Raw genomic sequence first — 20,250 nt, forward strand, 5'->3', positions numbered from 1 at the left:
CCTTCACAAGTACTGGCAACAGTGGGATTCTGCGGGTTCTCTCTGCTGCCATTCTTCACAACTTCTCTCGTCTCAATTACCTTCTCAAATCACAACTCTTTGTCTATGCCCAATAGACATCTTCGTTAGTAATGCTGGTGTCTTTTGTCCCAAAAGGATCTCTTGTATGTTAATTAAGATGGTTCACTATCTCGTTGCATCTAATTTCCTACTAGTATTAATCTATTCCAAGACTGTCAAATTGCAAACTCTTGTCCTACTGCTAATCTGTGTGACAGAGGAGGAGGGGGGGTGGATGTGGTTGCAGAGATTTTAATATTTTCTATGACACTGACAGAGACCCCACTGAGGGTGATAGGGACTCCCTATGTGTTATGCTGCCCCTCATGTCATGCAGGGGGCGGTGACCTTCGAGGACGTGGCGGTGCGATTCTCGGAGGAGGAGTGGCGCTGTCTCCGCTCTCAGCAGAAAGATCTGTACAGAGAAGTGATGACTGACAATTACCACAACCTGACGTCTCTGGGTAAGAATCAGACGCAGTGATGTCACGCTGTGCGATGGTGGGGCGTAGTGATGTCACGCTGTGTGGTGGTGGGGCGCAGTGATGTCACGCTGTGCGATGGTGGGGCGCAGTGATGTCACGCTGTGTGGTGGTGGGGTGCAGTGATGTCACGCTGTGCGGTGGTGGGGCGCAGTGATGTCACGCTGTGCGGTGGTGGGGCGCAGTGATGTTACGCTGTGCGAGGGTGGCCGTGTGGGGTTGGGGCGCAGTGATGTCACGCTGTGCGGGGGTGGAGCGCAGTGATGTCACGCCGTGGGGATGGGGTGCAGTGATGTCACGCTGTGGGGTGCAGTGATGTCACGCTGTGCGGGGGTGGGGCGCAGTGATGTTACGCCTGTGTGGTGGTGGGGTGCAGTGATGTCACGCTGTGCGGTGGTGATTCGCAGTGATGTCACGCTGTGCGGGGTTGGGGAGCAGTGATGTCACGCTGTGCGGTGGTGATTCGCAGTGATGTCACGCTGTGCGGGGTTGGGGAGCAGTGATGTCACGCTGTGCGGGGGTGGGGTGCAGTGATGTCACGCTGTGTGGGGGTGGGGCTCAGTGATGTCACGCTGTGCGGGGGTGGGGCTCAGTGATGTCACACTGTGCGGTGGTGAGGCGCAGTGATGTCACGCTGTGCAGTGGTGAGGCGCAGTGATGTCACGCTGTGCGAGGGTGGGGCGCAGTGATGTCACGCTGTGCGAGGGTGGGGCGCAGTGATGTCACGCTGTGCGGTGGTGGGGCGCAGTGATGTCACGCTGTGCGGGGGTGGGGCGCAATGATGTCACGCTGTGCGGGGGTGGGGCGCAGTGATGTCACGCTGTGCGGGGGTGGGGCGCAGTGATGTCACGCTGTGCGGGGGTGGGGCGCAGTGATGTCACGCTGTGCGGGGGTGGGGCGCAGTGATGTCACGCTGTGCGGGGGTGGGGCGCAGTGATGTCACGCTGTGTGGGGGTGGGGCGCAGTGATGTCACGCTGTGCGGGGGTGGGGCGCAGTGATGTCACGCTGTGCGGGGGTGGGGCGCAGTGATGTCACGCTGTGCGGGGGTGGGGCGCAGTGATGTCACGCTGTGCGGGGGTGGGGCGCAGTGATGTCACGCTGTGCGGGGGTGGGGCGCAGTGCGGGGGTGGGGCGCAGTGATGTCACGCTGTGCGGGGGTGGGGCGCAGTGATGTCACGCTTCCCTCTTGCTCTGCTCACAGGACTTACGTGTTCGCCCCCGGGGATCGTGGTGAAGATGGAGCGCGGGGAGGATCCGTGCCTTGTGGCTGCAGGTGTGTGATACTGCTGATGGGGGACACGGTACTGTAACTGTGGCACCGATTTTAGCCACGCCCCTTTATTGGGAGTGTTGGAGTCTCCGCCCCTCGGATTCCTGCGCATCATCTGACACCCAGGACGACTGTGATCGCGACGCTCGGTGCAGGCGACGACTCTGCTGCCGCCACATTTTGCTGTAATGTCACGGTGCAACGCAGAACAAATCTACCGGATCCCACGCGCTGCCCTGCGCCCCCCGGCTGTGACACCGTGTCGCCACAACCTTAAAGGGGTTGTCTAGAGCCGATCACCTCTGTACAGGGGCGTGCGCGGCGCTGACAATGGCAGATTTCCTCCAGGACACGAGCGCGGCAGCGGCTGATCGTGGACAACCCCTTAATCAGCCACATTCAGGCCGCGAGCGGTGGAGGGAATGTTACCACAACTTCCAGCCACCTCCAGAACTCCAGCCACCACTGTGTCCGCAGCTCTGGAGGTGACTGGAGGATAAGACATGATGTAACAGCAGAATAGTGACTGCAGCTCTGGAGGTGACTGCAGGATAAGACATGATGTAACAGCAGAATAGTGACTGCAGCTCTGGAGGTGACTGCAGGATAAGACATGATGTAACAGCAGAATAGTGACTGCAGCTCTGGAGGTGACTGCAGGATAAGACATGATGTAACAGCAGAATAGTGACTGCAGCTCTGGAGGTGACTGCAGGATAAGACATGATGTAACAGCAGAATAGTGACTTCAGCTCTGGAGGTGACTGCAGGATAAGACATGATGTAACAGCAGAATAGTGACTGCAGCTCTGGAGGTGACTGGAGGATAAGACATGATGTAACAGCAGAATAGTGACTGCAGCTCTGGAGGTGACTGGAGGATAAGACACGATGTAACAGCAGAATAGTGACTGCAGCTCTGGAGGTGACTGGAGGATAAGACATGATGTAACAGCAGAATAGTGACTGCAGCTCTGGAGGTGACTGCAGGATAAGACATGATGTAACAGCAGAATAGTGACTGCAGCTCTGGAGGTGACTGGAGGATAAGACACAATATAACAGCAGAATATTAACTGCAGCTCTGGAGGTGACTGAAGGATAAGACACGATGTAACAGCAGAATAGTGACTGCAGCTCTGGAGGTGACTGAAGGATAAGGCACGATGTACGGTAACAGCAGAATAGTGACTGCAGCTCTAGAGGTGACTGGAGGATAAGACACAATGTAACAGCAGGATAGTGACTGCAGCTCTGGAGGTGACTGGAGGATAAGATGTTATGTAACAGCAGAATAGTGACTGCAGCTCTGGAGGTGACTGGAGGATAAGACCTGATGTAACAGCAGAATAGTGACTGCAGCTCTGGAGGTGACTGAAGGATAAGGCACGATGTACGGTAACAGCAGAATAGTGACTGCAGCTCTAGAGGTGACTGGAGGATAAGACACAATGTAACAGCAGGATAGTGACTGCAGCTCTGGAGGTGACTGGAGGATAAGATGTTATGTAACAGCAGAATAGTGACTGCAGCTCTGGAGGTGACTGGAGGATAAGACCTGATGTAACAGCAGAATAGTGACTGCAGCTCTGGAGGTGACTGGAGGATAAGACCTGATGTAACCACAGAATAGTGACTGCAGCTCTGGAGGTGACTGGAGGATAGGACATGTGATACAGCCTTATGGTGGCTGCAGCTTTGGTGGTGACTGGAGTCTGATGCTTTCTGTCTGCAGGTGCTCGGATGGTGAACGGTGACGCTGCGCAGAGCTGTGAGGACGTGTGGAGCACGGGGCGGTGTTCTTCGGCAGAGGACGTTGCGGGGGCTGTTGTGGAGGATGTTTCGGAGGACGTTGCGGGGGCTGTTGTGGGGGGTGCTGCGGCTGTCCGCCCCGCGGGGGTCGTGGTCACCAGAAGGTCTTTACGATTAGTGAAGCGTAACTCCGGACAACGGACGGAAAAGAAGAGAAGGAATCTGCAGATGGACGGTCCGTCGAGCCCCCGGGGTGCTGAGTGCAGCGTCCGTCCCCCGTCCTGTAGGACAGATGCCGCCCCGGAGACCCCTGACCCGGACAGCGAGGGTCAATCTCACACCTGCGCTCAGTGCGGCGACAGCTGGAGCCGCCTCATCGACTTCCTGAGCCACCAGATGAGCAACTGCCAGGACCGGCCGCACCGCTGCGGCGTCTGCGCCAAGACCTTCGCCAAGAAGCAGCATCTGAACGCGCATCGCCGGACGCACACGGAGGAGCGACCATACACCTGTCAGCAGTGCGGCCGCAGCTTCCGGCAGAACTCCACCCTGACCACGCACCTGTGGAGCCACGCCGGCCACAAGCCCTTCCACTGCTCCTGCTGCACCAAGAGCTTCAGCCGCAAGACCGACCTGGTGGCGCACATGCGCAGGCACACGGGCGAGCGGCCCTACGAGTGCCCCTACTGCTGGGACCGCTTCATCCGCAAGAAGTCCCTGCAGCGCCACCTGCAGAAGCACGCGGGGGAGAGTCTGCGCACCGGCTGGGAGACTGACTACCCCCGCTGGAAGCAGAGCCCCAGCCTCACCGAGGGGACCCTCAAGACGGAGGAGCCCCCTGCAGAGGAGGTGTCAGCGCGTCCGACAACCGAGCCTGCCAGAGAGGTACGGGGCCGACACCTAGGGGCCAACACCTAGGGGCCAGAGCTCATCCTGAGCCTCCCGGTGCATCAGCAGAACTGCACCAGGGAGAACACGGACAACATTCAGGGAGCGCTGAAGCTGCCTGACAACTGGTGATGAAATCATTGGCACTGGTGGTTGTCACTCCGTATCGGTAACCTCAGACCTGAGACGAGGGGTTAATTAGGATGAAAGCACTTTTAAAGGGATGCACAGGGTGTGAATGGGAAAATAGAAGGGTGTCGTCCATCGTGACATTACGTGGTGCTGCATGATGTCATCACATGATGTCATTATGGACGACGTCTGCTCATCCCTCCGGGATGTAATCATTGAGGCGTAGCGGAATAATCCACCGGTCAATATAGCTCTAAAAAAGAGAACTGTGGCATCAAAAGTGATGGATGCTGCAGTTCTCACAGTGGCCATTAGATGGCAGCACATTCCTGCTTGAGTTGCCATCTAGTGGCCATTGTGAGAGCTGCAGCATTCATCTGTGTGCCATCCGGTGGCCAATGTGAGAACTGCAGCATTAATCTCTGAGCCATCTGGTGGCCACTGTGAGAACTGCAGCATTCATCTCTGAGGCATCTGGTGGCCACTGTGAGAACTGCAGCATACATCTCTGAGCCATCTGGTGGCCACTGTGAGAACTGCAGCATTCATCTCTGAGCCATCTGGTGGCCACTGTGAGAACTGCAGCATTCATCTCTGAGCCATCTGGTGGCCACTGTGAGAACTGCAGCATTCATCTCTGATCCTTCTGGTGGCCACTGTGAGAACTGCAGCATTCATCTCTGAGCCATGTGGTGGCCACTGTGAGAACTGCAGCTTTCATCTCTGAGCCATCTGGTGGCCACTGTGAGAACTGCAGCATTCATCTCTGAGCCATCTGGTGGCCAATGTGAGAACTGCAGCTTTCATCTCTGAGCCATCTGGTGGCCACTGTGAGAACTGCAGCATTCATCTCTGAGCCATCTGGTGGCCACTGTGAGAACTGCAGCATTCATCTCTGAGCCATCTAGTGGCCATTGTGAGAGCTGCAGCATTCATCTGTGTGCCATCCGGTGGCCAATGTGAGAACTGCAGCATTCATCTCTGAGCCATCTGGTGGCCACTGTGAGAACTGCAGCATTCATCTCTGATCCTTCTGGTGGCCACTGTGAGAACTGCAGCTTTCATCTCTGAGCCATCTGGTGGCCACTGTGAGAACTGCAGCATTCATCTCTGAGCCATGTGGTGGCCACTGTGAGAACTGCAGCTTTCATCTCTGAGCCATCTGGTGCCCACTGTGAGAACTGCAGCATTCATCTCTGAGCCATCTGGTGGCCACTGTGAGAACTGCAGCATTCATCTCTGAGCCATCTGGTGGCCACTGTGAGAACTGCAGCATTCATCTCTGAGCCATCTGGTGGCCACTGTGAGAACTGCAGCATTCATCTCTGAGCCATCTGGTGGCCACTGTGAGAACTGCAGCATTCATCTCTGAGCCATCTGGTGGCCACTGAGAACTGCAGCATTCATCTCTGAGCCATCTGGTGGCCACTGTGAGAACTGCAGCATTCATCTCTGAGCCATCTAGTGGCCATTGTGAGAGCTGCAGCATTCATCTGTGTGCCATCCGGTGGCCAATGTGAGAACTGCAGCATTAATCTCTGAGCCATCTGGTGGCCACTGTGAGAATTGCAGAATTAATCTCAGCCATCTGGTGGCCACTGTGAGAACTGCAGCATTCATCTCTGAGCCATCCGATGGCCACTGTGAGAACTGCAGCATTCATCTCTGACCCATCTGGTGGCCACTGTGAACTGCAGCATTCATCTGTGAGCCATCTGGTGGCCACTGTGAGAACTGCAGCATTCATCTCTGAGCCATCTGGTGGCCACTGTGAGAACTGCAGCTTTCATCTCTGAGCCATCTGGTGGCCACTGTGAGAACTGCAGCATTCATCTCTGAGCCATCTGGTGGCCACTGTGAGAACTGCAGCATTCATCTCTGAGCCATCTGGTGGCCACTGTGAGAACTGCAGCATTCATCTCTGAGCCATCTGGTGGCCACTGTGAGAACTGCAGCATTCATCTCTGAGCCATCTGGTGGCCACTGTGAAAACTGCAGCATTCATCTCTGAGCCATCTGGTGGCCACTGTGAGAATTGCAGAATTAATCTCAGCCATCTGGTGGCCACTGTGAGAACTGCAGCATTCATCTCTGAGCCATCTGATGGCCACTGTGAGAACTGCAGCATTCATCTCTGAGCCATCTGGTGGCCACTGTGAGAACTGCAGCATTCATCTCTGAGCCATCTGGTGGCCACTGTGAGAATTGCAGAATTAATCTCAGCCATCTGGTGGCCACTGTGAGAACTGCAGCATTCATCTCTGAGCCATCTGATGGCCACTGTGAGAACTGCAGCATTCATCTCTGAGCCATCTGGTGGCCACTGTGAGAACTGCAGCATTCATCTCTGACCCATCTGGTGGCCACTGTGAACTGCAGCATTCATCTGTGAGCCATCTGGTGGCCACTGTGAGAACTGCAGCATTCATCTCTGAGCCATCTGGTGGCCACTGTGAGAACTGCAGCATTCATCTCTGATCCTTCTGGTGGCCACTGTGAGAACTGCAGCTTTCATCTCTGAGCCATCTGGTGGCCACTGTGAGAACTGTAGTATTCATCTCTGAGCCATGTGGTGGCCACTGTGAGAACTGCAGCATTCATCTCTGAGACATCTGGTGGCCACTGTGAGAACTGCAGCATTCATCTCTGAGCCATCTGGTGGCCACTGTGAGAACTGCAGCTTTCATCTCTGAGCCATCTGGTGGCCAATGTGAGAACTGCAGCATTCATCTCTGAGCCATCTGATGGCCACTGTGAGAACTGCAGCTTTCATCTCTGAGCCATCTGGTGGCCACTGTGAGAACTGCAGCATTCATCTCTGAGCCATCTGGTGGCCACTGTTAGAACTGCAGCTTTCATCTCTGAGCCATCTGGTGGCCACTGTGAGAACTGTAGCATTCATCTCTGAGCCATGTGGTGGCCACTGTGAGAACTGCAGCTTTCATCTCTGAGCCATCTGGTGGCCACTGTGAGAACTGCAGCATTCATCTCTGAGCCATGTGGTGTCCACTGTGAGAACTGCAGCATTCATCTCTGAGCCATCTGGTGGCCACTGTGAGAACTGCAGCATTCATCTCTGAGCCATCTGGTGGCCACTGTGAGAACTGCAGCATTCATCTCTGAGCCATCTGGTGGCCACTGTGAGAACTGCAGCATTCATCTCTGAGCCATCTGGTGGCCACTGTGAGAACTGCAGCATTCATCTCTGAGCCATCTGGTGGCCACTATGAGAACTGCAGCATTCATCTCTGAGCCATCTGATGGCCACTGTGAGAACTGCAGCTTTCATCTCTGAGCCATCTGGTGGCCACTGTGAGAACTGCAGCATTCATCTCTGAGCCATCTGGTGGCCACTGTAAGAACTGCAGCATTCATCTCTGAGCCATCTGGTGGCCACTGTGAGAACTGCAGCATTCATCTCTTTGCCATCTGGTGGCCAATGTGAGAACTGCAGCATTCATCTCTGAGTCATCTGGTGGCCACTGTGAGAACTGCAGCATTCATCTCTGAGCCATCTGGTGGCCACTGTGAGAACTGCAGCATTCATCTCTGAGCCATGTGGTGGCCACTGTGAGAACTGCAGCATTCATCTCTGACCCATCCTGTGGCCACTGTGAGAACTGCAGCATTCATCTCTTTGCCATCTGGTGGCCACTATGAGAACTGCAGCATTCATCTCTGAGCCATCTGGTGGCCACTGTGAGAACTGCAGCATTCATCTCTGAGCCATCTTGTGGCCACTGTGAGAACTGCAGCTTTCTTCTCTGAGCCATCTGGTGGCCACTGTGAGAACTGCAGCATTCATCTCTGAGCCATCTGGTGGCCACTGTGAGAACTGCAGCATTCATCTCTGAGCCATCTGGTGGCCACTATGAGAACTGCAGCATTCATCTCTGAGCCATCTGATGGCCACTGTGAGAACTGCAGCTTTCGTCTCTGAGCCATCTGGTGGCCACTGTGAGAACTGCAGCATTCATCTCTGACCCATCTGGTGGCCACTGTAAGAACTGCAGCATTCATCTCTGAGCCATCTGGTGGCCACTGTGAGAACTGCAGCATTCATCTCTTTGCCATCTGGTGGCCAATGTGAGAACTGCAGCATTCATCTCTGAGTCATCTGGTGGCCACTGTGAGAACTGCAGCATTCATCTCTGAGCCATCTGGTGGCCACTGTGAGAACTGCAGCATTCATCTCTGAGCTATCTAGTGGCCATTGTGAGAGCTGCAGCATTCATCTGTGTGCCATCCGGTGGCCAATGTGAGAACTGCAGCATTAATCTCTGAGCCATCTGGTGGCCACTGTGAGAACTGCAGAATTAATCTCAGCCATCTGGTGGCCACTGTGAGAACTGCAGCATTCATCTCTGAGCCATCTGATGGCCACTGTGAGAACTGCAGCATTCATCTCTGAGCCATCTGGTGGCCACTGTGAGAACTGCAGCATTCATCTCTGACCCATCTGGTGGCCACTGTGAACTGCAGCATTCATCTGTGAGCCATCTGGTGGCCACTGTGAGAATTGCAGCATTCATCTCTGAGCCATCTGGTGGCCACTGTGAGAACTGCAGCATTCATCTCTGATCCTTCTGGTGGCCACTGTGAGAACTGCAGCTTTCATCTCTGAGCCATCTGGTGGCCACTGTGAGAACTGTAGCATTCATCTCTGAGCCATGTGGTGGCCACTGTGAGAACTGCAGCTTTCATCTCTGAGCCATCTGGTGGCCACTGTGAGAACTGCAGCATTCATCTCTGAGCCATGTGGTGTCCACTGTGAGAACTGCAGCATTCATCTCTGAGCCATCTGGTGGCCACTGTTAGAACTGCAGCTTTCATCTCTGAGCCATCTGGTGGCCACTGTGAGAACTGTAGCATTCATCTCTGAGCCATGTGGTGGCCACTGTGAGAACTGCAGCTTTCATCTCTGAGCCATCTGGTGGCCACTGTGAGAACTGCAGCATTCATCTCTGAGCCATGTGGTGTCCACTGTGAGAACTGCAGCATTCATCTCTGAGCCATCTGGTGGCCACTGTGAGAACTGCAGCATTCATCTCTGAGCCATCTGGTGGCCACTGTGAGAACTGCAGCATTCATCTCTGAGCCATCTGGTGGCCACTGTGAGAACTGCAGCATTCATCTCTGAGCCATCTGGTGGCCACTGTGAGAACTGCAGCATTCATCTCTGAGCCATCTGGTGGCCACTATGAGAACTGCAGCATTCATCTCTGAGCCATCTGATGGCCACTGTGAGAACTGCAGCTTTCATCTCTGAGCCATCTGGTGGCCACTGTGAGAACTGCAGCATTCATCTCTGAGCCATCTGGTGGCCACTGTAAGAACTGCAGCATTCATCTCTGAGCCATCTGGTGGCCACTGTGAGAACTGCAGCATTCATCTCTTTGCCATCTGGTGGCCAATGTGAGAACTGCAGCATTCATCTCTGAGTCATCTGGTGGCCACTGTGAGAACTGCAGCATTCATCTCTGAGCCATCTGGTGGCCACTGTGAGAACTGCAGCATTCATCTCTGAGCCATGTGGTGGCCACTGTGAGAACTGCAGCATTCATCTCTGACCCATCCTGTGGCCACTGTGAGAACTGCAGCATTCATCTCTTTGCCATCTGGTGGCCACTATGAGAACTGCAGCATTCATCTCTGAGCCATCTGGTGGCCACTGTGAGAACTGCAGCATTCATCTCTGAGCCATCTTGTGGCCACTGTGAGAACTGCAGCTTTCTTCTCTGAGCCATCTGGTGGCCACTGTGAGAACTGCAGCATTCATCTCTGAGCCATCTGGTGGCCACTGTGAGAACTGCAGCATTCATCTCTGAGCCATCTGGTGGCCACTGTGAGAACTGCAGCATTCATCTCTGAGCCATCTGGTGGCCACTGTGAGAACTGCAGCATTCATCTCTGAGCCATCTGGTGGCCACTATGAGAACTGCAGCATTCATCTCTGAGCCATCTGATGGCCACTGTGAGAACTGCAGCTTTCGTCTCTGAGCCATCTGGTGGCCACTGTGAGAACTGCAGCATTCATCTCTGAGCCATCTGGTGGCCACTGTAAGAACTGCAGCATTCATCTCTGAGCCATCTGGTGGCCACTGTGAGAACTGCAGCATTCATCTCTTTGCCATCTGGTGGCCAATGTGAGAACTGCAGCATTCATCTCTGAGTCATCTGGTGGCCACTGTGAGAACTGCAGCATTCATCTCTGAGCCATCTGGTGGCCACTGTGAGAACTGCAACATTCATCTCTGAGCCATCTGGTGGCCACTGTGAGAACTGCAGCATTCATCTCTGACCCATCTTGTGGCCACTGTGAGAACTGCAGCATTCATCTCTTTGCCATCTGGTGGCCACTATGAGAACTGCAGCATTCATCTCTGAGCCATCTGGTGGCCACTGTGAGAACTGCAGCATTCATCTCTGAGCCATCTTGTGGCCACTGTGAGAACTGCAGCTTTCGTCTCTGAGCCATCTGGTGGCCACTGTGAGAACTGCAGCATTCATCTCTGAGCCATCTGGTGGCCAGTGTGAGAATTGCAGCATTCATCTCTGAGCCATCTGGTGGCCACTGTGAGAACGGCAGCATTCATCTCTTTGCCATCTGGTGGCCACTATGAGAACTGCAGCATTCATCTCTGAGCCATCTGGTGGCCACTGTGAGAACTGCAGCATTCATCTCTGAGCCATCTGGAGGCCACTGTGAGAACTGCAGCATTCATCTCAGCCATCTGGAGGCCACTGTGAGAACTGCAGCATTCATCTCTGAGCCATCTGGTGGCCACTGTGAGAACTGCAGCATTCATCTCTGACCCATCTGGTGGCCACTGTGAGAACTACAGCTTTCATCTCTGAGCCATCTGGAGGCCACTGTGAGAACTGGAGCATTCATCTGTAAGCCATCTGGTGGCCACTGTGAGAACTGCAGTATTCATCTCTGAGCCATCTGGTGAGAACTGTGAGAACTGCAGCATTCATCTCTGAGCCATCTGGTGGCCACTGTGAGAACTGCAGCATTCATCTCTGAGCCATCTGGTGGCCACTGTGAGAACTGCAGCATTCATCTCTGAGCCATCTGGTGGCCACTGTGAGAACTGCAGCATTCATCTCTGAGCCATCTGGTGGCCACTGTGAGAGCTGCAGCATTCATCTCTGAGCCATCTGGTGGCCACTTTGAGAACTGCAGCATTAATCTGTAAGCCATCTGGTGGCCACTGTGAGAACTGCAGCATTCATCTCTGAGCCATCTGGTGGCCACTGTGAGAACTGCAGCATTAATCTGTAAGCCATCTGGTGGCCACTGTGAGAACTGCAGCATTCATCTCTGAGCCATCTTGTGACCACTGTGAGAATTGCAGCATTCATCTCTGAGCCATCTGGTGGTCACTGTGAGAACTGCAGCTTTCATCTCTGAGACATCTGGTGGCCACTGTGAGAACTGCAGCTTTCATCTCTGAGCCATCTGGTGGTCACTGTGAGAACTGCAGCTTTCATCTCTGAGCCATGTGGTGGCCACTGTGAGAACTGCAGAATTCATCTCTGAGACATCTTGTGGCCACTGTGAGAACTGCAGCATTCATCTCTGAGCCATCTGGTGACCACTGTGAGAACTGCAGCATTCATCTCTGAGACATCTGGTGGCCACTGTGAGAACTGCAGCTTTCATCTCTGACCCATCTGGTGGCCACTGTGAACTGCAGCATTCATCTCTGACCCATCTAGTGGCCACTATGAGAAATGCAGCATTCATCTCTGAGCCATCTGGTGGCCACTGTGAGAATTGCAGCATTCATCTCTGAGCCATCTGGTGGCCACTGTGAGAATTGCAGCATTCATCTCTGAGCCATCTGGTGGCCACTGTGAGAATTGCAGCATTCATCTCTGAGCCATCTGGTGGCCACTGTGAGAACTGCAGCATTAATCTCTGAGCCATCTGGTGGCCACTGTGAGAACTGCTACATTCATCTGTGAGCCATCTTGTGGTCACTGTGAGAACTGCCACTTTCATCTCGAAGTCATCTGGTCGTCACTGTGAGAACTGCAGCATTCATCTCTGAGCCATCTGGTGGCCACTGTGAGAACTACAGCATTCATCTCTGAGCCATCTGGTGTCTACTGTGAGAACTGCAGCTTTCATCTCTGAGCCATCTGGTGGCCACTGTGAGAACTGCTGAATTCATCTGTGAGCCATCTGATGGTCACTGGGAGAACTGCCTCTTTCATCTCGAAGCCACCTGGTGGTCACTGTGAGAACTGCTGCATTCATCTGTGAGCCATCTGGTGGCCACTGTGAGAACTGCTGAATTCATCTGTGAGCCATCTGGTGGTCACTGTGAGAACTGCCGCTTTCATCTCGAAGCCATCTGGTGGTCACTGTGAGAACTGCAGCATTCATCTGTGAGCCATCTGGTGGTCACTGTGAGAACTGCAGCATTTATCTCGAAGCCATCTGGTGGTCACTGAGAACTGCAGCTTTCATCTCTGAGCCATCTGGTGGCCACTGTGAGAATTGCAGCATTCATCTGTGAGCCATCTGGTGGTCACTGTGAGAACTGCAGCATTCATCTCTGAGCCATCTGGTGGCCACTGTGAGAACTGCAGCATTCATCTCTGAGCCATCTGGAGGCCACTGTGAGAACTGCAGCATTCATCTCTGAGCCATCTGGTGGCCACTGTGAGAACTGCAGCATTCATCTCTGAGCCATCTGGTGGCCACTGTGAGAACTGCAGCATTCATCTCTGAGCCATCTGGTGGCCACTGTGAGAACTGCAGCATTCATCTCTGAGCCATCTGGAGGCCACTGTGAGAACTGCAGCATTCATCTCTGAGCCATCTGGTGGCCACTGTGAGAACTGCAGCATTCATCTCTGAGCCATCTAGTGGCCATTGTGAGAGCTGCAGCATTCATCTGTGTGCCATCCGGTGGCCAATGTGAGAACTGCAGCATTCATCTCTGAGCCATCTGGTGGCCACTGTGAGAACTGCAGCATTCATCTCTGATCCTTCTGGTGGCCACTGTGAGAACTGCAGCTTTCATCTCTGAGCCATCTGGTGGCCACTGTGAGAACTGCAGCATTCATCTCTGAGCCATGTGGTGGCCACTGTGAGAACTGCAGCTTTCATCTCTGAGCCATCTGGTGCCCACTGTGAGAACTGCAGCATTCATCTCTGAGCCATCTGGTGGCCACTGTGAGAACTGCAGCATTCATCTCTGAGCCATCTGGTGGCCACTGTGAGAACTGCAGCATTCATCTCTGAGCCATCTGGTGGCCACTGTGAGAACTGCAGCATTCATCTCTGAGCCATCTGGTGGCCACTGTGAGAACTGCAGCATTCATCTCTGAGCCATCTGGTGGCCACTGAGAACTGCAGCATTCATCTCTGAGCCATCTGGTGGCCACTGTGAGAACTGCAGCATTCATCTCTGAGCCATCTAGTGGCCATTGTAAGAGCTGCAGCATTCATCTGTGTGCCATCCGGTGGCCAATGTGAGAACTGCAGCATTAATCTCTGAGCCATCTGGTGGCCACTGTGAGAATTGCAGAATTAATCTCAGCCATCTGGTGGCCACTGTGAGAACTGCAGCATTCATCTCTGAGCCATCCGATGGCCACTGTGAGAACTGCAGCATTCATCTCTGACCCATCTGGTGGCCACTGTGAACTGCAGCATTCATCTGTGAGCCATCTGGTGGCCACTGTGAGAACTGCAGCATTCATCTCTGAGCCATCTGGTGGCCACTGTGAGAACTGCAGCTTTCATCTCTGAACCATCTGGTGGCCACTGTGAGAACTGCAGCATTCATCTCTGAGCCATCTGGTGGCCACTGTGAGAACTGCAGCATTCATCTCTGAGCCATGTGGTGTCCACTGTGAGAACTGCAGCATTCATCTCTGAGCCATCTGGTGGCCACTGTGAGAACTGCAGCATTCATCTCTGAGCCATCTGGTGGCCACTGTGAGAACTGCAGCATTCATCTCTGAGCCATCTGGTGGCCACTGTGAGAACTGCAGCATTCATCTCTGAGCCATCTGGTGGCCACTGTGAGAACTGCAGCATTCATCTCTGAGCCATCTGGTGGCCACTGTGAGAACTGCAGCATTCATCTCTGAGCCATCTAGTGGCCATTGTGAGAGCTGCAGCATTCATCTGTGTGCCATCCGGTGGCCAATGTGAGAACTGCAGCATTAATCTCTGAGCCATCTGGTGGCCACTGTGAGAATTGCAGAATTAATCTCAGCCATCTGGTGGCCACTGTGAGAACTGCAGCATTCATCTCTGAGCCATCTGATGGCCACTGTGAGAACTGCAGCATTCATCTCTGAGCCATCTGGTGGCCACTGTGAGAACTGCAGCATTCATCTCTGACCCATCTGGTGGCCACTGTGAACTGCAGCATTCATCTGTGAGCCATCTGGTGGCCACTGTGAGAACTGCAGCATTCATCTCTGAGCCATCTGGTGGCCACTGTGAGAACTGCAGCATTCATCTCTGATCCTTCTGGTGGCCACTGTGAGAACTGCAGCTTTCATCTCTGAGCCATCTGGTGGCCACTGTGAGAACTGTAGTATTCATCTCTGAGCCATGTGGTGGCCACTGTGAGAACTGCAGCTTTCATCTCTGAGCCATCTGGTGGCCACTGTGAGAACTGCAGCATTCATCTCTGAGCCATGTGGTGTCCACTGTGAGAACTGCAGCATTCATCTCTGAGCCATCTGGTGGCCACTGTTAGAACTGCAGCTTTCATCTCTGAGCCATCTGGTGGCCACTGTGAGAACTGTAGCATTCATCTCTGAGCCATGTGGTGGCCACTGTGAGAACTGCAGCTTTCATCTCTGAGCCATCTGGTGGCCACTGTGAGAACTGCAGCATTCATCTCTGAGCCATGTGGTGTCCACTGTGAGAACTGCAGCATTCATCTCTGAGCCATCTGGTGGCCACTGTGAGAACTGCAGCATTCATCTCTGAGCCATCTGGTGGCCACTGTGAGAACTGCAGCATTCATCTCTGAGCCATCTGGTGGCCACTGTGAGAACTGCAGCATTCATCTCTGAGCCATCTGGTGGCCACTGTGAGAACTGCAGCATTCATCTCTGAGCCATCTGGTGGCCACTATGAGAACTGCAGCATTCATCTCTGAGCCATCTGATGGCCACTGTGAGAACTGCAGCTTTCATCTCTGAGCCATCTGGTGGCCACTGTGAGAACTGCAGCATTCATCTCTGAGCCATCTGGTGGCCACTGTAAGAACTGCAGCATTCATCTCTGAGCCATCTGGTGGCCACTGTGAGAACTGCAGCATTCATCTCTTTGCCATCTGGTGGCCAATGTGAGAACTGCAGCATTCATCTCTGAGTCATCTGGTGGCCACTGTGAGAACTGCAGCATTCATCTCTGAGCCATCTGGTGGCCACTGTGAGAACTGCAGCATTCATCTCTGAGCCATGTGGTGGCCACTGTGAGAACTGCAGCATTCATCTCTGACCCATCCTGTGGCCACTGTGAGAACTGCAGCATTCATCTCTTTGCCATCTGGTGGCCACTATGAGAACTGCAGCATTCATCTCTGAGCCATCTGGTGGCCACTGTGAGAACTGCAGCATTCATCTCTGAGCCATCTTGTGGCCACTGTGAGAACTGCAGCTTTCTTCTCTGAGCCATCTGGTGGCCACTGTGAGAACTGCAGCATTCATCTCTGAGCCATCTGGTGGCCACTGTGAGAACTGCAGCATTCATCTCTGAGCCATCTGGTGGCCACTATGAGAACTGCAGCATTCATCTCTGAGCCATCTGATGGCCACTGTGAGAACTGCAGCTTTCGTCTCTGAGCCATCTGGTGGCCACTGTGAGAACTGCAGCATTCATCTATGAGCCATCTGGTGGCCACTGTAAGAACTGCAGCATTCATCTCTGAGCCATCTGGTGGCCACTGTGAGAACTGCAGCATTCATCTCTTTGCCATCTGGTGGCCAATGTGAGAACTGCAGCATTCATCTCTGAGTCATCTGGTGGCCACTGTGAGAACTGCAGCATTCATCTCTGAGCCATCTGGTGGCCACTGTGAGAACTGCAGCATTCATCTCTGAGCCATCTAGTGGCCATTGTGAGAGCTGCAGCATTCATCTGTGTGCCATCCGGTGGCCAATGTGAGAACTGCAGCATTAATCTCTGAGCCATCTGGTGGCCACTGTGAGAATTGCAGAATTAATCTCAGCCATCTGGTGGCCACTGTGAGAACTGCAGCATTCATCTCTGAGCCATCTGATGGCCACTGTGAGAACTGCAGCATTCATCTCTGAGCCATCTGGTGGCCACTGTGAGAACTGCAGCATTCATCTCTGACCCATCTGGTGGCCACTGTGAACTGCAGCATTCATCTGTGAGCCATCTGGTGGCCACTGTGAGAACTGCAGCATTCATCTCTGAGCCATCTGGTGGCCACTGTGAGAACTGCAGCATTCATCTCTGATCCTTCTGGTGGCCACTGTGAGAACTGCAGCTTTCATCTCTGAGCCATCTGGTGGCCACTGTGAGAACTGTAGCATTCATCTCTGAGCCATGTGGTGGCCACTGTGAGAACTGCAGCTTTCATCTCTGAGCCATCTGGTGGCCACTGTGAGAACTGCAGCATTCATCTCTGAGCCATGTGGTGTCCACTGTGAGAACTGCAGCATTCATCTCTGAGCCATCTGGTGGCCACTGTTAGAACTGCAGCTTTCATCTCTGAGCCATCTGGTGGCCACTGTGAGAACTGTAGCATTCATCTCTGAGCCATGTGGTGGCCACTGTGAGAACTGCAGCTTTCATCTCTGAGCCATCTGGTGGCCACTGTGAGAACTGCAGCATTCATCTCTGAGCCATGTGGTGTCCACTGTGAGAACTGCAGCATTCATCTCTGAGCCATCTGGTGGCCACTGTGAGAACTGCAGCATTCATCTCTGAGCCATCTGGTGGCCACTGTGAGAACTGCAGCATTCATCTCTGAGCCATCTGGTGGCCAATGTGAGAACTGCAGCATTCATCTCTGAGCCATCTGGTGGCCACTATGAGAACTGCAGCATTCATCTCTGAGCCATCTGATGGCCACTGTGAGAACTGCAGCTTTCATCTCTGAGCCATCTGGTGGCCACTGTGAGAACTGCAGCATTCATCTCTGAGCCATCTGGTGGACACTGTAAGAACTGCAGCATTCATCTCTGAGCCATCTGGTGGCCACTGTGAGAACTGCAGCATTCATCTCTTTGCCATCTGGTGGCCAATGTGAGAACTGCAGCATTCATCTCTGAGTCATCTGGTGGCCACTGTGAGAACTGCAGGATTCATCTCTGAGCCATCTGGTGGCCACTGTGAGAACTGCAGCATTCATCTCTGAGCCATGTGGTGGCCACTGTGAGAACTGCAGCATTCATCTCTGACCCATCCTGTGGCCACTGTGAGAACTGCAGCATTCATCTCTTTGCCATCTGGTGGCCACTATGAGAACTGCAGCATTCATCTCTGAGCCATCTGGTGGCCACTGTGAGAACTGCAGCATTCATCTCTGAGCCATCTTGTGGCCACTGTGAGAACTGCAGCTTTCTTCTCTGAGCCATCTGGTGGCCACTGTGAGAACTGCAGCATTCATCTCTGAGCCATCTGGTGGCCACTGTGAGAACTGCAGCATTCATCTCTGAGCCATCTGGTGGCCACTGTGAGAACTGCAGCATTCATCTCTGAGCCATCTGGTGGCCACTGTGAGAACTGCAGCATTCATCTCTGAGCCATCTGGTGGCCACTATGAGAACTGCAGCATTCATCTCTGAGCCATCTGATGGCCACTGTGAGAACTGCAGCTTTCGTCTCTGAGCCATCTGGTGGCCACTGTGAGAACTGCAGCATTCATCTCTGAGCCATCTGGTGGCCACTGTAAGAACTGCAGCATTCATCTCTGAGCCATCTGGTGGCCACTGTGAGAACTGCAGCATTCATCTCTTTGCCATCTGGTGGCCAATGTGAGAACTGCAGCATTCATCTCTGAGTCATCTGGTGGCCACTGTGAGAACTGCAGCATTCATCTCTGAGCCATCTGGTGGCCACTGTGAGAACTGCAACATTCATCTCTGAGCCATCTGGTGGCCACTGTGAGAACTGCAGCATTCATCTCTGACCCATCTTGTGGCCACTGTGAGAACTGCAGCATTCATCTCTTTGCCATCTGGTGGCCACTATGAGAACTGCAGCATTCATCTCTGAGCCATCTGGTGGCCACTGTGAGAACTGCAGCATTCATCTCTGAGCCATCTTGTGGCCACTGTGAGAACTGCAGCTTTCGTCTCTGAGCCATCTGGTGGCCACTGTGAGAACTGCAGCATTCATCTCTGAGCCATCTGGTGGCCAATGTGAGAATTGCAGCATTCATCTCTGAGCCATCTGGTGGCCACTGTGAGAACGGCAGCATTCATCTCTTTGCCATCTGGTGGCCACTATGAGAACTGCAGCATTCATCTCTGAGCCATCTGGTGGCCACTGTGAGAACTGCAGCATTCATCTCTGAGCCATCTGGAGGCCACTGTGAGAACTGCAGTATTCATCTCAGCCATCTGGAGGCCACTGTGAGAACTGCAGCATTCATCTCTGAGCCATCTGGTGGCCACTGTGAGAACTGCAGCATTCATCTCTGACCCATCTGGTGGCCACTGTGAGAACTACAGCATTCATCTCTGAGCCATCTGGTGGCCACTGTGAGAACTGCAACTTTCATCTCTGAGCCATCTGGTGGCCACAGTGAGAACTGCAGCTTTCATCTCAGCCATCTTGTGGCCACTGTGAGAACTGCAGCTTTCATCTCAGCCATCTGGTGGCCACTGGGAGAACTGCAGCTTTCATCTCAGCCATCTGGTGGCCACTGGGAGAACTGGAGCATTCATCTCTGAGCCATCTGGTGGCCACAGTGAGAACTGCAGCATTCATCTCTGAGCCATCTGGTGGCCACTGTGAGAACTGCAGCTTTCATCTCAGCCATCTGGTGGCCACTGTGAGAACTGCAGCATTCATCTCTGAGCTATCTGGTGAGAACTGTGAGAACTGCAGCTTTCATCTCTGAGCCATCTGGTGGCCACTGTGAGAACTGCAGCATTCATCTCTGAGCCATCTGGTGGCCACTGTGAGAACTGGAGCATTCATCTGTAAGCCATCTGGTGGCCACTGTGAGAACTGCAGTATTCATCTCTGAGCCATCTGGTGAGAACTGTGAGAACTGCAGCATTCATCTCTGAGCCATCTGGTGGCCACTGTGAGAACTGCAGCATTCATCTCTGAGACATCTGGTGGCCACTGTGAGAACTGCAGCATTCATCTCTGAGCCATCTGGTGGCCACTGTGAGAACTGCAGCATTCATCTCTGAGCCATCTGGTGGCCACTGTGAGAGCTGCAGCATTCATCTCTGAGCCATCTGGTGGCCACTTTGAGAACTGCAGCATTAATCTGTAAGCCATCTGGTGGCCACTGTGAGAACTGCAGCATTCATCTCTGAGCCATCTGGTGGCCACTGTGAGAACTGCAGCATTAATCTGTAAGCCATCTGGTGGCCACTGTGAGAACTGCAGCATTCATCTCTGAGCCATCTTGTGGCCACTGTGAGAATTGCAGCATTCATCTCTGAGCCATCTGGTGGTCACTGTG

At 53.4% G+C, this 20,250-nt stretch overlaps 1 protein-coding gene across 1 annotated transcript in view; it reads left to right on the forward strand.

The window, feature by feature from the left end:
- The window catches only part of LOC141188883 (uncharacterized), a 43,636-nt gene that overhangs the window by 14,897 nt on the left and 8,489 nt on the right, over nt 1-20,250 (forward strand). Inside the window, exons 2-4 of the mRNA XM_073661094.1 lie at nt 398-524; nt 1,745-1,816; nt 3,549-4,450. Of these exons, the coding sequence (XP_073517195.1) occupies nt 398-524; nt 1,745-1,816; nt 3,549-4,450 (1,101 nt within the window). The remainder of the gene's footprint in view (nt 1-397; nt 525-1,744; nt 1,817-3,548; nt 4,451-20,250) is intronic.

This window comes from Phyllobates terribilis, unplaced genomic scaffold (genome assembly GCF_046119375.1).
Source record: "Phyllobates terribilis strain yellow unplaced genomic scaffold, ASM4611937v1 Scaffold_2__4_contigs__length_985480577, whole genome shotgun sequence".
In the NCBI taxonomy this organism is placed as follows: Eukaryota; Metazoa; Chordata; class Amphibia; order Anura; family Dendrobatidae; genus Phyllobates; species Phyllobates terribilis.